This window comes from Lithobates pipiens, unplaced genomic scaffold (assembly GCF_037356315.1).
Source record: "Lithobates pipiens isolate NorthernLeopardFrog02 unplaced genomic scaffold, aLitPip1_a1.2 Scaffold_3, whole genome shotgun sequence".
Lineage (NCBI taxonomy): Eukaryota > Metazoa > Chordata > Amphibia > Anura > Ranidae > Lithobates > Lithobates pipiens.
The window spans coordinates 13291385-13307467 of NW_027507790.1; the positions used below are offsets into that span (position 1 = coordinate 13291385).

Here is a 16083-nt window from a genome sequence, read left to right on the forward strand (position 1 = left end):
TGTTTGTGTTCAAAATGTGTTTTGTGTTTTTGTACCTTTGTACCTTGTAAAAGAATAATAATAAAAAAAGTAAGCAGAGACTGCCTATGGTCTCTACTTCTGATGTAAGGGAGGACTCTGATGGGGACCCTATTGTAAGCAGGGACTCTAATGGAGACCTTGATGCAAGGTGGGACATTGATGGGGACTCAGATGTAAAGGGAGACTCTGATGTGGACCCTTATGTAAGTGAAGACTCACATGGGGACTCTGATGTAAAGGTGGACTCTGATGGGTGCCCTTATGTAAGGGGGGATTTTGATGGGAACCATGATGTAAGGAAGGATTCTGATGGTGTCTCAGATGTAAGAGGTCCCTGATGAGGATTTCTTCAGCCAACGAATATTTATAAATATACAATGTGGCCCTCACACTGAAAAGTTTGGAGACCCCTGCACTATAACATACATTTGATGTGATGTCACTGCCATCAAAGTGATCATTTCTCTATTAAGAGGCACTGATTTGTATGTAGCGCCCGCTCCTGAGGAGCATGTGCTATGCGTTTTGTCATTTAACTATTCCTGGAACCGCAGTTTGGTTTTGGGTTCAATTACACAAAATGTAGGCCTCAGTACTAGTCTGGCTGGACTGCAGAGGTGGTGCTGTCATCTCTGGTAGGGTTTAGAACGCAGTCTAGTTGGGTGCATTAAGTGTTTATTCTCTCTTGGAACCAGACCAGTGGGAGTGTTCTCTTGCTGTGCATGGTGGGATAGGGTACTTAAGGTGCTGACATCACGTGCTTCGGGGTTCCGGTCCAGAGGATCTTTCTGTCTGTTTGGTCCTGGTCCTCCTGACCAGCCCCCAGGGCTCTTATGGCCTGGGGTGCGGATCCACCCAACCTCAAGTCTCAGGGCTGGCTAGCCCGAGGCAAAGTAACCGAAGGAAGAATTCGAAGGTGGTCCGGTGCCATCTCGGTTAGTGGAGAGGCCCAGCAACTATAGAAGCATCCAGAGGAGGACTCTTCGGGGGAAGGCCACGAAAGGGTTGGCTTCTCGGAAAGAGCCTGGAGGCTAAGTTGAAAGACCACAAGCGAATCTGATCTCGTACGGTATCGCCGGACCGGCTGCAAGATACTGGTGCCGTACAAGGGTTCCCTAAGCTACTATATCCTTTCAGCTATTCAAGTGTTCTGCATCAAGTCTGTGGCAGAGACTTTGCATTGTTTATTTAAGCACCCTGTTGGCTGCTAGGCCTGGTGAGAGAAGGACTATCCGATGAGGGTGAGGATCCAGCTGTGAATGGCTATTCTGTGGATTTCCTAATGTGAGAGACTTTTTCCTACTTTGACTTAGTACTAAGAGTACCTGGACTTTCCTATCTAAACCCTCTATCCCTACATTGAGAGACTGTGTTTTTGTTTATCCTTTTGCAAATAAAAATCCCTTAAATGGACCTGGCGTCAGTCTCTGGAGTTCTTGGGCCATCTACCTCAGGAAACCCCTAGACACGCACGAGGTGAAGAAAGTAACGGTAAGCCCAATTAAATCAGCCGCTCCTTCGCGGGTCAGTGCTACATGTAGAATACACATTCTAATACTGTCACCCAGTTTATTACCTTGCCCGTTACCACCACTTCAGCTCCCAGATCCTTAAGTCTTTGAATGACGTGGTTCAGAGTCTGTTCAGGTACAACAATTGTGGCAGGCAGCCCCAGTTTATTACAGGCATATGCAGCTGCCAGTCCAGCATTCCCACCTGTGTGAGAGGAAGATGGTAGCATTTAGGCAAAAACTATTGAGGGAAATTTGAGTTCTGAAGACAGGCCAGATAAGAGAAATGGAAGGCTCATACTAAAAGACAGAAGTTAGGAATGAGCAATGTGACCTTGAAAATCCAGAAAATGTTGCAGAGAAGATATAGCGGATTAAATATTTGCAGTAAAGACAGGATTTAGGTACCTGAGGAGCAGACAAATTTCTTACATCCCTCCTTGGCTAGCTGCGGAAAAAAGAAAAAGCGAGGATTTTTAAATGACACAATATAGCCCTATGCCCAGTATAGTGAGTAAACATGTTCTGCTTGAGCCTGACTTAATAAAATACTACAAAAGCATAAACAACTGGTAAAGTATTATAATTTACTGCAAACTGGTGCACAATGGGTTCTTCCAATATTGGCCAAATAAACAAACTCATCTTATTTTTGTGACTAAAAAACAAATTGCTGACAGTCATCTGATATATTAAAGAAACCTGTGTTTAAAGTGGAAATTGAGGCTTCATTCGCACTTGTAGGACTCCAAAGTCGTGCGACTTTGGAGTGCAACTCTAATGCAACTTTGGATGGGCGCACCTTGGATGCGACTTTGGTTTTGACCAATGATAATGGACAACTGTTGTACAACTATCACATTATAACACTCCGGTGCGACTTTTATGCAACTTTTGAGGCTTTACATTGCATTCTATGGCAATCAAGTCGCATGAAAGTCAGACCAAAGAAGTGCAGGAACCTTTTTAAATTTAAGTTGCACATATTTGAACGCTTATCATTGAAAAACATGGGGTGTGACTTGTGATGCAACTTTAGTGTCCAAAGTCGCATGACAAGTCGTATAAGTGTGAATGAATCCTTACCCATAGCCACTTGATAAAAATAATGTTCTTTAGCAAGGATCATAAATTCCAGGGTAACCCCTTTAGGAGCTCCTAATGGGAGGCAGAGACGGGCATTTGGGTCATATGCCCGCTGTGATTGGCTGTCACAGTGGTCACATGATCGGAAAGCTCCCGATCATAAGTATGCATCAGGAGTTTTTTCGGTCCTCACAGGTAACCGAACTTTGGAGCATGCACGGCACACAGTCTAAGAACTGAAAAGTGTTTACATAGGGCCACATATACAGTGCCATGAAAAAGTATTCATACCCCTTGAAATTGTCCACATTTTGTCATGTTACAACCAAAAATGTAAATGTATTTTATTGGGATTTTATGTGATAGACTAACACAGAGTGGCACATAATTGTGAAGTGGAAGGAAAATTATAAATGGTTTTCAACATTTTTTTACAAATAAATATCTGAAACCCGTGGTGTGCATTTGTATTCAGCCCCTTTTTCTCTGATACCCCTAACTAAAATCTGGTGGAACCAATTGCCTTCAGAAGTCACCTAATTAGTAAATAGAGTCCACCTGTGTGTAATTTAATACAGATGTTCTGTGAAGCCCTCAGAGGTTTGTTAGAGAACCTTAGTGGACAAACAGCATCATGAAGGCCAAGGAACACACCAGACAAGTCAGGGATAAAGTTGTGGAGACGTTTAAAGCAGGATTAGGATATAAAAAAAAATCCCAATCTTTAAACATCTCACAGAGCACTGTTCAATCCATCATCTGAAAATGGAAAGAGTACGGCCGCTCCCCACAAAAGTGTGAACACAGCCTTATCGGCTATAGCCGCCGGAAGTAGTCACATGTAAAAAATCCAACAGGCTGGTTGTTTGTATGTATTTATGTCTGACTTTAGTCAAGATTCATGCCTAATTTAAGTTAAAAAAAAATATATAAAGACTGCAGAAGGGACATGACTTACTATTAATGCGATGTGTGCCTTGTGCTGCTGGCTCCTGCTTTAGTTGAAGTCATCCTCCTCACACCAACCCCGCCACCATAATCTTCTGGTTCAGCAGGGGTTAATAGAGCAAAAGGACCTGTCATATGTGTAGCACCTACCCCTGAAGGAACCACTTGTTGTTCTAGGTCCCCTGTTCTTGTGCTCACCACTCTGTGAACAGTGCCACACACTCTGACACACCTGGCTGAGCAGGGAATGTTTACTGCAGGTACCCAAAAGGCTCAAGGTGAGCACCAGCAGGCACCTGCCTGGCAGGTCTGGGCCACCAGGCCACTTGTCCTCATGGGGCCCAAAGTTGAGCTGCTCCTTGAGCCCACGCCACTCACCCAACCTCTCCGGGGTCGGCCACCTATTAAGTCCGAGGCCGCTCAGCTGCCAATTAAATCTGTGGCTGGCAGCCCATTAACATGGCAGCCAGCTGTCAGGGAGGAGCTGGAGGAAGTCTCCCTTGTGTGAGCTGTGACTCACAGCCTGTGGGGAGACCCCATCTCCTGATCTTGAGACAGGTGTCACAGTGACACAGACTGCTGCTTCTAACTGACACGTGAAGGGAGTCAGAGAGAAAGTGCCAGTGATTATATTATAAGTCTCCCCCCCCCCCCAGTAAGAACTTGTCAGTTGGGGGGACCTCTGAAGATGGAGGGCCTGGGAATGATGAAGGCTTCCATAGGAAGACCAGACCTTATCAAGGATGTGTGACCCCTCCATCTGGCTGCATCTCCTCCTCTCCTCTGTCCACCTGGCTCCATCCTCCCCTCTACCTCACCTCATCCCCTCCTCTATTTACCTGGCTCAATCTCCACATCACTGCATCCCCTCCTCTCCTCTGTCCACTTGGCTTAGTCGTTCACCTCACTGCATCTCTTCTCTCCTCTGTCCACCTGGCTCCATCCTTGCCTCCACCTCGCTGCATCCCCCCTCTCCTCTGTCCACCTGGCTCCATCCTCCCCTCCACCTAGCTGCATCCCCTCCTCTGTCCACCTGGCTCCATCCTCCCCTCCACCTAGCTGCATCCCCTCCTCTGTCCACCTGGCTCCGTCCTCCCCTCCACTTGACTGCACCCCCCTTTCCAATGTCAATCTGGCTCTATCCTCCCCTTCACTTGGCTGCATCCCCCCTCTACTCTGTCCACCTAGCTCCATCCTCCCCTCCAACTAGCTGCATCCCCTCCTCTGTCTACCTGGCTCCATCCTTCCCTCCACCTAGCTGCATCCACTCTTCTGATTGGGAGAGATGTAGGGGTGGCGCTGTTCATATAAGGTCTGTGCCTTGTAATGTAATTTGAAATAAACTTGGATGTACTATAAGGATTGGAGTAATCTATGGTGACTGATGTTTAACAATTGACATCATAAATAAAGGATAAGTGATATGCAAATTCAAAAATGATTTAACAAATATTTCAAGTGATGAAGTGTTTTTTTTTCTTGGCTGCTGCAACTTTTAAATAAAACCTTAATTGATAACTGCTTCAAATACATTTGTGTTACAACTCCTGTATTAGATATATAACAATCAGAATAGTGCAGTACATTGTAGGTGCAATCTTTCAAACAATATAATAAAAAGTTTGTTGCAAAAAATTAAATAAAATATATTTGATATATATTCCCAAATAAAGTGACTGATGCTCTTCAAAAAATTGACTTTTCCCGTGCTCTCCAGTGTATGGTGCTACATATATGTGGTTGCAGTCTTTCAGACAATATATGAAAAAAAATGTGTTACAAAAGAATTATTAAATAAAATACATTGGATATATATTCCCAAATAAAGTGACTTTTCCTGTGCTCTTCCATCTACAGTGCTGGTGCTCTTTTATAGTGCCCCTTTTGGAATTGTACTCACCGAATTTCCTCATCACACACTATTGCGTATACATACACTGTATGTCTCATATATGGAAGAAGAAAGTGGCCATAGCATAATACCGCTTTAAAGACTTTGTTGCATCCAAAAAACTTGGAGATATATTCACATTTACACTGTATATGACAAGCAAGTTTAAAATGTGAAGCAGCCAGAACGATACATGATCCACAGTCCTAACCGGAAGTGACGCAAAGATGCTCAGTATTTCTGCCCTACGTGTTTCGTCATTGAAGATTTCATCTGGAGCAGCCATCTTACTACACTTCCTATCCTTTTATAGCAGGTGGTGTTCCGAATAGGTTCGATCACATGACCGCGGCCATTTTTGTTTGGTCCAGAGGACTGAAATCTTCCTATTCCATTGTGTGGGCCCTGTTTTGATCAAGCTAATATGTACTAAGTTTAACCACTTCAGCCCAGGAAGAAGTTACCCCCTTCCTGACCAGAGCACTTTTTGCGATTCAGCACTGCATCGCTTTAACTGACAATTTGCGCGACCGTGCGACGTTGCACCCAAACAAAATTTACGTCCTTTTTTTCTCACAAATAGAGCTTTCTTTTAGTGGTATTTGATCACCTCTGCAGTTTTAATTTTTTGTGCTATAAACAAAAAAAAGCGTCAATTTAGAAAAAAAAAACGCAATATTTTGTACATTTTGCTATAATAAATATCCCCATTTTTAAAAAAAAAAGTTAATTTTTTCCTCAGTTTGGCCGATATGTATCTACATATTTTTGGTAAAAAAACAGAAAACGAAAAAAAAAAAATATCGCAATAAGCATATTGATTGGTTTGTGCAAAAGTTATAACTTCTACAAAATAGGGGATAGATTTATAGCATTTTTATTATTATATATTTTTTTAACTGGTAATGATGCCGATCTGCAATTTTTTTATTGTGACTGCGACATTATGGAGGACACATCTGACAATTTTGACACATTTATGGGACCACTGGCATTAATACAGCGATCAATGCTATAAAAATGCATTGATTACTGTAAAAATGTCACTGGCAGTGAAGGGGTTAACACTAGGGGGTGATCTAGAGGTTAACTGTGCTCCCTGGGAGGTGATTCCAACTGAAGGGGGAGGGGACTGACTAGAGGAAGTGACAGATCATGATTCCTAGCTAATAGGAACACACGATCTGTCACTGCTCTCAGAACAGAACAGGGAAGTGTGTGTTTACACACACTTGTCCCTGTTCTGTGTCTCTTGCTCATGATCACTTGTGCCCGGTGGTCATCACGACCGTTGACTACAAGCATCGGCACCCCCGCTGTGCCTATCCGGCCTGCTATCCCGACCCCACGAGCTGACACATTTATGGGACCAATGGCATTAATACAGCGATCAATGCTATAAAAATGCATTGATTACTGTAAAAATGTCACTGGCAGTGAAGGGGTTAACACTAGGGGCGATCTAGAGGTTAACTGTGCTCCCTGGGAGGTGATTCTAACTGAAGGGGGAGGGGACTGACTAGAGGAAGTGACAGATCATGATTCCTAGCTAATAGGAACACACACGATCTGTCACTGCTCTCAGAACAGAACAGGGAAGTGTGTGTTTACACACACTTGTCCCTGTTCTGTGTCTCTTGCTCACAATCACTTGTGACCGGTGGTCATCACGACCGTCGACCACAAGCATCGGCACCCCCGCTGTGCCTATCCGGCCTGCTATCCCGACCCCACGAGCTGACGTATAGCTATGATGGCTTGCGCAGGAGATCCAGCCTGCCGCAGTATAACTGCGGCGGCTGTTCGGGAAGCAGTTAAATCAAAATTATATGGGTATACATCACCTTCCGCGCCTGCCAGCACAATGTCCTTTAGGTGCTGCACAGCGCTCTTCACATGGGTATGCCAATGGAACCCAATAGTTTTATTTGATCTATTTGCAAATAAGCTGACTGGAAGTTTTACTATTTGATCTAAGGGGGTCACCACATGCTATAATTTTAAAACCCATACATTAATATGCATTTTCATTCCATAAAAACAGGCCTAGCTTTACAAGGGGTCTGTCCCATAAACTACACCACTGCATAACCTCAATAGTGCATATATATATATATATATATATATATATATATATATATATATATATATATATATATATATTGCTTTGAAAAAATAATACAAAGTAAATAAAAAAAAAATGTTTTTATGTTAAAAATGAGTTATAAGAATATAAATAAAACCCTCGCAGTTTGTGAACAAGGGGTGCACGGGGTGTGATTCGGGAATCAAACCCTATGTCTTCACGTTTACAGGTGTTTGAATCTCACTTCTTATTGTGGGCTCACTATGTGCCCCACATACATATGTCTTTCTATAGATTATGAGTCCATGTGTATGCGTGTATGCACATGCAATCGTATTTTCACATATATGCATGTGTTACACTTTTGGAGGACTTGGTGGGACCCATACTATTTGATGTGGAACTTTTCATTAAAAATGTATAATTATTTCTTTGCTTTTAGGAACATTTAGTAAACCTGAGGTGGAAATCGCTGTGTGATTTATATATATTAGAATCAGTATGTTATCAGTTGTACATGGTAAAAGTTTAAGGGGGTACTATGGATGGCATACTGGCGGTGTCCCACTGGCCTGTATACTACAAAAAAAAATGACAAAAGAAACGCAGAACATGATACTGGCGCTCAGTTGTATCTGCCTGTAAAATCCCAGCAGAGGAAGAAAGAAAACAGAATCTCTTACATAATGTGCATAGCCAGATTCTGTTTTCTATTTCCTTATGAAGCAGGCTAAATATAGCTAAAAGGCATCAAGTAAACGGTAGTTGTTATAAATTATAATTTGTTTTTTTTCTTAAACAAAAAATTGACTCCTCTAAAATGCCCAGGCCTACCTCAAATCCCTTTCAAAATCAATATATATGAACTCACATTTAAATGTGACTTTAGACCATTACCTAGTACATCCAGCTTACAACAACACCTCGGGACGCTGCCGCTAGTACATCCAACATACTACACCTCGAGATGCTGCCACTCCACAAATGGGAAGTGAAATTACCGGAAGTTGCCAAATGTGACATCAAAAAAGTTGTTTGTGGCTTCTGAATCTTTCCATACAAGGCACACTAAGAAGTTACGGGGACCATCCCACTTGACCACTGGCAAATCAGAGGAATATTCTGGCCTAAAGTGATATTAGACCCTTTTACAGATAACTGGGTCATAGAGTGAATGATTTGTGGGGTGCACTGGGGATTCACTTCAGTTACCTGAAGCTGTTTGGATGATTCTATTTAAGCAAAAATTGAATGAAATGTGACTTTATTGGTTTATCATGGAGGACTGTCATGTTATTTGTTTATTGCCACTAATTCATCACTGGACTGGGGAAGCACTTTTATAAAATTTTGTTGTGATTCATATTAAGCACCACATTAACCACCATAGTTCTATTTATGTGTTTATAAGTATAGCGCCCTGCTCCTGATGGGCAGATGCTATTGTTCTTTTTCAAATTTAATTGTCTGAAGCTTTAGTTTGGCTCAGACTAATTTCTCTAAGAGTTCTGGTTTCTGTACCAGTCCAACTGGGTTGCACTGATTCACACTTGACCGTAGGTGTCGCTGTCACTGCCAGTGGGTGTGGAACAGCAGCAGGCTGGATGCATTGAATGCCACCTCTTGCTCGAAAATAGTTCAGCGGGTGTGGTTTCCCTGCTGTGCATTCTGGGAGAAGGTATTTAAGGTACCGACACCATTTTTTCGGGGTCTGTCTGCCTGGCTGTTCCCGGGTCCCCATCTTGGGGTCTGCTATCCCAACCCCATGGCCCTCCTGGCCTGGGCCTGGGGCCTGTGCCACATGGATCTGCACCTCGGGCCGGCTGGCCCGAAGCCTCACAACTGAGATTGTAGGCCCAGGAATTTCTTGGGGCCTACTGATCCAGGAGTGGTCCTGTGCTGTCTCACCTGCGGGGAGAAGCCAAGAGAACTGGAGAATCCAGGGGAGGACTTCTCAGGTGGAGGACCAAGTGCAAGGCTGGTGTCTCTGGAGGAGCCTGGAAACTCAGTTGAAGGATGCAACCCGGGTCAATATCCTTACAGTATCGCCGGGTCGGCTGAAAGAATCTGGTACTATAGGGTAGTTCTTCCTAAAACTATCAAAAGCACTAAGTTCAATTGACAAGTCTGTGGCAGAGACTTTGTTAGCATCTCATCGGCTGCTAGGTCAAGTGAGAGGAGCCTATCCAGTGACTGCTGGATCCAGTCTGTGGAGCTGTTTGTCCTCTGGGTCTGACTAATCCCGCTAACCCGCAATTACTAGGTGCCTGAACTCCCCTTTATCCTCTAACCCTCTATTGAAGGACTGTGTCTTTTGTCTTTCTTTGGTGTTCTCCCCAAATAAATCTTCAAAAAGGACTAAGTGTCGGATTTATCATCATTTGGACTACTTTCCACGGGACCCCCCTAAGAGGAAGAGGCGAGCAGGTGAGGTAACAGTAAGCCGGAATAAAACCAGCAGCTCCTTCGGGGGTTAGTGCTACATAAGTGTAAGGAAGTGTGGCTCTTCTCAAAATAAATATACTAGTTCTTCTAGTGTATAAAGGGAGTTGTACTATCTAGAGCTGCAGCTGGGGTAGTTGGTGGTATATGGTGTATATTTGGGTGTCACATAGCGTCGCTGTCCCAAGTAACTATGCAATAAAGATAATTACTGGAGGTCAGCTTTAATCATAGGAACACTGGATAAAAACAGTGAAAACTCATCTATGTATTAAATATTTAAAAATATTATTTATCATATTTGAATATGTAATAAGAAGATTTAATAATTGTTAAAATTGCCAAAATATAGTAAGGTCTGAATGAGATGGTGTTGCTGACAGGAGCTACCTAGGGTTACTGATTGAATTGTAACAATGACCACAAACACCATCTAGTGGTTCTGTATGGAAATAATTTTGCTATGAGATAAAAAAAAAAAATCCCATGTAATTGTTTAAGTAGAATAAATCAAGGAAAAAAAACAGGTTTGCATTATTTGCTGACCAGGACTTTTTCTGACACTCTTTGTTTACAAGTACAAATCAATTTTTTTTCTTAGAAAATGATTTAGAAACCCCAAACATTTTATATATATATATATATATATATATATATATATATATATATATATATATATATATATATATATATATATATTATTTAGCAGAAACCCTAGAGAATAAATTGGCAGTCGTTATTTATGCAACACGTTTTTTGTGCAGCGGGTTTTCAAATGCAATTTTTGGGGACAAAATACACATTAATGAATTAAAAAAACTAAAATATGAAAGAAGATGTTACGCCAAGTAAATAGATACCTAGCATGTCATGGTTTAAAATTGTATGGAATGGCACTATACTATGGTACTTAAAAATCTCTATATACGACAAATTTCTACAAGTTATCAGTTTAGGGTTACAGAGGAGGTCTAGTGCTAGAATTATAGCTCTTGCTCTAACGTTCACGGTGATACCTCACATATGTGGTGTAAACATCGTTTACATATGTGGCCGTGACCTATCCACCACTGCGCACACTTTTATTACTTTTTTATTTTTACACTGTCCCTTTAAAAAAAGTTAGCACTTTTATTGCTATCGCAAGAAATGTAAACATCCCTTGCGATAACAATACAGCATGACAGGTCCTTTTTATGGAGAGATCTGCAGTTCTATAAGACCCCAAATCTCTCCTCTTCCCTTAAAAGCAAAAAGTTCAGCAAACCTTTTTTTTATCTTTTGCTTTAAAAAAAAAATGGCATTGTTTACATGGGGCCACAGAGATGAGTGAAAGCAATCTTTCCTTTGCCCATCTCTGTGACCAGCCACCGCCAGCGCTGAATCGGTTCCCAGTGCCACCGATTGTCCAAGGGACGATCCCTCCTGCCGGTTCTAAAAGTGATCCAGCAGTGACTTCGCTGCTCAAACTACTTTTGGCATAAAAACCGGAGCCTGAGGAAAATATCAGTAATGGGATTATGGCATCTAGCTGCAGCCATAACTTTGCAATTAAATGCCAAAGTGATGACGTATTTTGCCAGTTAGGCAGCCGGCAAGTAGTTAATAATGTAGTGAATAATATATTGGAGCAGAGGATAGGACCAGAATATTTATCTTAAGCACCATTGTTCTGTTTGAAATTTCACTTCATGCAATGATATACCTTGACAGTATGCTCACGTACTAATCTAAACTTTCACTTAGCTCTTCAAGTATTAAACCCAAAAGCAAGCATTTATTATATTGCACATTAACAGTTGTATGATGTAGTGGCTGTATAAGTTTTCTTATTTTCACCTGGTGATCTAGCCAGTAAGTCTGATTTTTTTTTTTTTGAAAGAACAAGCTCTCTTGCATATATAGCAGTTACAGGAATGAAGTAAACCATTTACCACTGGCAGGGGTGGGTATAATGATGAGTTGTTACTTATTTATGTAAAACTTTTATCCCAGAAGGAGAAAACTGTTACTGTAACTGGTCATAAAGTGTTAGCTAAAGTTTGGCTTCAATTTGTTAGCGTATCGAAATCCGCTAGTACATCTAGCAACCCCAAGACTGGCAATGCTGCTGTCCAAAGGTGCCCCCTGTGCTCCTTCACCCAGAGTGGAGGCACTCCAGTATTGGTGGTGTGTTACTGGCCAGATCACCATGTAAAAACAGAGGATAAAAAGCCTAAAAAAGAAAGCTAATGCAGCCACCACATCTATTACCCAATAAGCTGCAATATATTACATTTTTGGTTTTAATACTGCTTTAACCCTTCCACATGCAGCTTAACTCTTTAACCCTGCAATGACTAGAGCCGATTAAGGCAATATAAGAAAAGACAGGGAGAGTCTAGCTAGGACTATTCCAACTAGCACTAAGCAGGATGAGAGGAATAGAGGAATGTACCAAATGCAGAAGTAAACAACCACACAATGTCAGCACACAATTAAAGCTGAACTCCATGCTAAAACCCTTGCAGTGCAGCTCACCCAACTTATTCCATCAGGCTCCCTCTATCCATGCAACTGGTCCAACACTGCCTCCTCAGTAAGCCACTCATGGCTACAGTTGCACATTTGCCCCTCCAAATGCAATGCAATGTTAACGGCCCTGCATTGTATGTGAAGATTCTATAGTAGCACCCTCTAGCTAGTGTGCTAGAGATATATAGGTTTGTTAGTATAGGAAAATCAGTTTGGCTGAGGCCTGGGATGAATCTGGGTCAGGGTTGGGTCACTCAGGGAGGCTGCATGATTCTTTAAGCAGCTTCTCTGGTGCCTCTCCCTGTTTCTGAAACCTTGGAGAAGCTTCCAGATATAGTGGTGGAGTCTAGGAGGAGTTGTTTGGCATATTTATGAAGTGCTGGAAAGGGGGTAGGTATTTCCATAATTTGGTATGAATAATGCCAGCAAGGGCAGTTGGGTGGAAGATTGAGATGGAGTGTTGAGGAGGCTGTCGGTGGCCCTTGAGGGTGCCCTCTAGTTTGGGGCTCAGATGCTGGAGGCACCTTCTACAACACATGGAGGAATCCTTTCCTGGAGGCATGGAAGCAAATGAGTGGACAGCAGGAGCAGCTTAACACATCCGGGAGATCTATTGAGAAGTCAGCCGGGTGGGCTGGTGAGTGATTAGTCTGGGAGGATTGTGGAGAGAGTGTCAGTCTGGAGGACTGAAGTGGAGCGGTCAGCCTGAAGGGCTAGTGAAAGGGGCAGCTGCAGCCAGGTGGGTTGGCAGTCCTTGAAGAGGTGGTGATGGGATCAGCAGCCACAGAGAGGAAGTGCTGGGAAAGTGTAAGCTGTGTCCCTCTATCTTCAAGTATAGGGGCCGCAAGTACCTGCTTGTAATAGGCTTTAGCTACTAAATTTCAACTAGGTGACACAGCTGGAGTTCTGCAAGCAAGTAAGTGCTGGAGGAAGCAGTGGAATGTATATAGACTGTATATAGAAAAGTTGTCCCTGGAATTGTTCAAAGTCAAGTGAGCATCCCATAATACCTTTATCTCCATCAAAGTTTATTACCCTCAATAAAAGAAAAAAAACAGAGTCATGGACTGTTCTCTGACTCCTGGTGTGCCTGGCTGTGTAGAGTGGGGAATTCCAGTTAATCTCCAGCCCTTAAGGGGGTGTACTACATTAAGGGACTGCCCATAGGCAGAAGCCTCCAGAAAAAGAGCAAAGCAATGAAGCCTGCTGGAACAGGAAATTGGGCAAGAAATAGAATTTATTCTACCCCCTGAACATTAAGTTTTTTTGTGGCTAAGCAGTACAATAAAATTTGTAATTTTTGCATTAAATTCACCTGTAAAATACCAATGCAATGGACGACATGTGACTGCACCTAGGCACTGCTGTAGTGTACTTTCATAGCTGCATATCTGCAATGTGAGGTTATCTTTGGCATGTGGCGCCCTTGCCTCTGATGACTGCTATTTTCAAGAGATTTGGAGTCAGAATTGGTGACATGTCTACTCTGTATGTGTGTGGGGACACTGTCCTACTATTCAGTAGGAAACTGTGCCTGAGGAACTGCGATGTAAGGATTTTCCAGGTTCTGCTTTATTTATTCTGTGGATCTGTGCTTGCTACACCTCTAATGCTCCTCCATCATATCACCGGTCATCTGAGGAGCAGCTCTGACATAAGAAAGTAAAGCCCCGCTGTTCTACCAAACTTACCACGTCCATACAGGGAGGAGCCATACAGACACATGGAGAGATTTTGTCCAGTTCTTGATGAACTGTGTGAAATTTGCATCAAGCGTGGCCCTCCTGCCCAACATCTTTTGAAAAAATCGAAGAAGCTGGGTTGAAAATGTTGTCAGAACAGCACCTGTATCTGATCAGTCGGCGACACCCTCGGTCAGAATTCAATAGTCGCAGCAGGAGATTCATCTACCTGTATTGTTTAGTAATCTATTGGATTTTTTTTTCCAGATAACATGTATGGCCAGCTTAAGTCAGCAATAGATGAAAGTTCTCTACTCATCTATTTTTGGTCAAGGCTTCCACTGTATAGGTCTTCGTTATGTTTGAAGTGCCTTTTCTTTTAGCGTTCCTTGTTTATTTGCATTGCATTTATGATTTCTGTTGACTTGATTTGATAACATTCTTTATCATTTCTTGCAAGTGATGTTTTGCCACTGAATTGCACAGTATTTTCTATTCTGTGTCATAAATAGTTCTGTAGCAACAATTATGAAACAGCTCTCTTTATTAGGGTGTCTCTTTGTAACCTATTTAAGGTAATTACAGTTATTTGTTCACTAACAAGGAGACCTTCAGATTCATCTGATGAAAGTTTGTTCCTCTATTGCTGTTATAGGAGCATTTTTTTGTTCTCTCAGCAAATGTATTTTTTTTTTCCAGGATAAGAAGTTATAGAAATTTGGTGACGCCCAGTATAGTTTCAAAAAGACTGAAATGTGAGGGAGCAAACAGTCCCCATGAAAAAAAACATTCATTTAATCTTCACTGAAGACAATTTTAATGCAACGGTTAGTTCTTTTGTGGTGTGACAGTACAAGGAGCCGCCATCATGTAAAAATAGCTAAAAATGACACAGGGTTCTTAAGAAAGCAGAATGAGGGACACCAGAGTATCTTTGCTGAGTTGGAAAAGTTGGTTTCGCCGCTTTTTCAGGTTCTGTAGTTCAGTGGCTTCAAAGAGTCATGGGAGGGATGAAGCCTTTGATCCTGTGTCAGGGTCTTGCCAGAGCCCTGCCGAGCGTGCGTGCAGGTGTGCACAGCCCATATAATCTGGGACCTGGCTGCAGTTCAGGGCCCCACCCAGGAGACAAGAGGGCTTCACCTGGGAGTCAGGAGGTCCCCTATCGAGAGGTCAGGACATGGGCCTATGTAGCAGGAGCTGCAAAAGAGAGACAGTGCTGCAAGAGGCACGGAATTGTACATGAGCACAGCAGCGTTGTATAATAGTCTGAGGGATCAGCCAAAGGCCATAGATTAAAGTGTTACTAAACCCAGGACCCTGCATTCACTATACCTGGTCACCCACAGTACAAACAACATGGAAATGCAATTCTTTTAGTGAATATAAACTGCTAAATACCTTTCTCATCAGCAGTATATAGCAGTATTGTGTGATTTCTGTCAATGTCTGGTTAACACATTTAGTAGGGTTTTTCATTCTCCTCTGACTGTCCTATGAGGCTGCATGGCCCCTGACCCTCTGTCTGGACAGTGCTGATTGGCCCTGTTCTGATCACATGCACCATCCCAGCAAAACAAAAACATCTGTAGCAATACACACCAAACTGAACATGTGCAGAGTGACTCTTAAGGCTCTATTCTATCAGCAGATAGATTGGGGATAGTGAAAGAAGGGGAGATTCAGAGAAGACAGGATCAAACAGCCTTTTTACACAATGCACAGGATTAACCCCTTAGGTTCCACAGTGAGTATACCAGGCATGCTTTACTGCATATACAGACTGATTTTACTGTAGTGGGTTTAGTAACACTTTAAGCATAGCTCCCAACTGTTCCTGATTTTGAGGGACTGTCCCTCTTTTCTCCTCATTTGCCCCTCATTTTGGTCTGATCTATACAGCTG

At 42.5% G+C, this 16083-nt stretch overlaps 1 protein-coding gene across 5 annotated transcripts in view; it reads right to left on the reverse strand.

The window, feature by feature from the left end:
- Positions 1 to 16083, reverse strand: part of SDSL (serine dehydratase like) — a 105426-nt gene that overhangs the window by 26775 nt on the left and 62568 nt on the right. For all 5 annotated transcript variants that reach the window (XM_077461279.1, XM_077461278.1, XM_077461280.1 and 2 more), the window contains 2 exons: positions 1941 to 1980; positions 1598 to 1737 (listed from right to left, as the gene is read on the reverse strand). In XM_077461279.1, coding sequence (XP_077317405.1) covers positions 1598 to 1737; positions 1941 to 1980 — 180 coding nt within the window. The remainder of the gene's footprint in view (positions 1 to 1597; positions 1738 to 1940; positions 1981 to 16083) is intronic.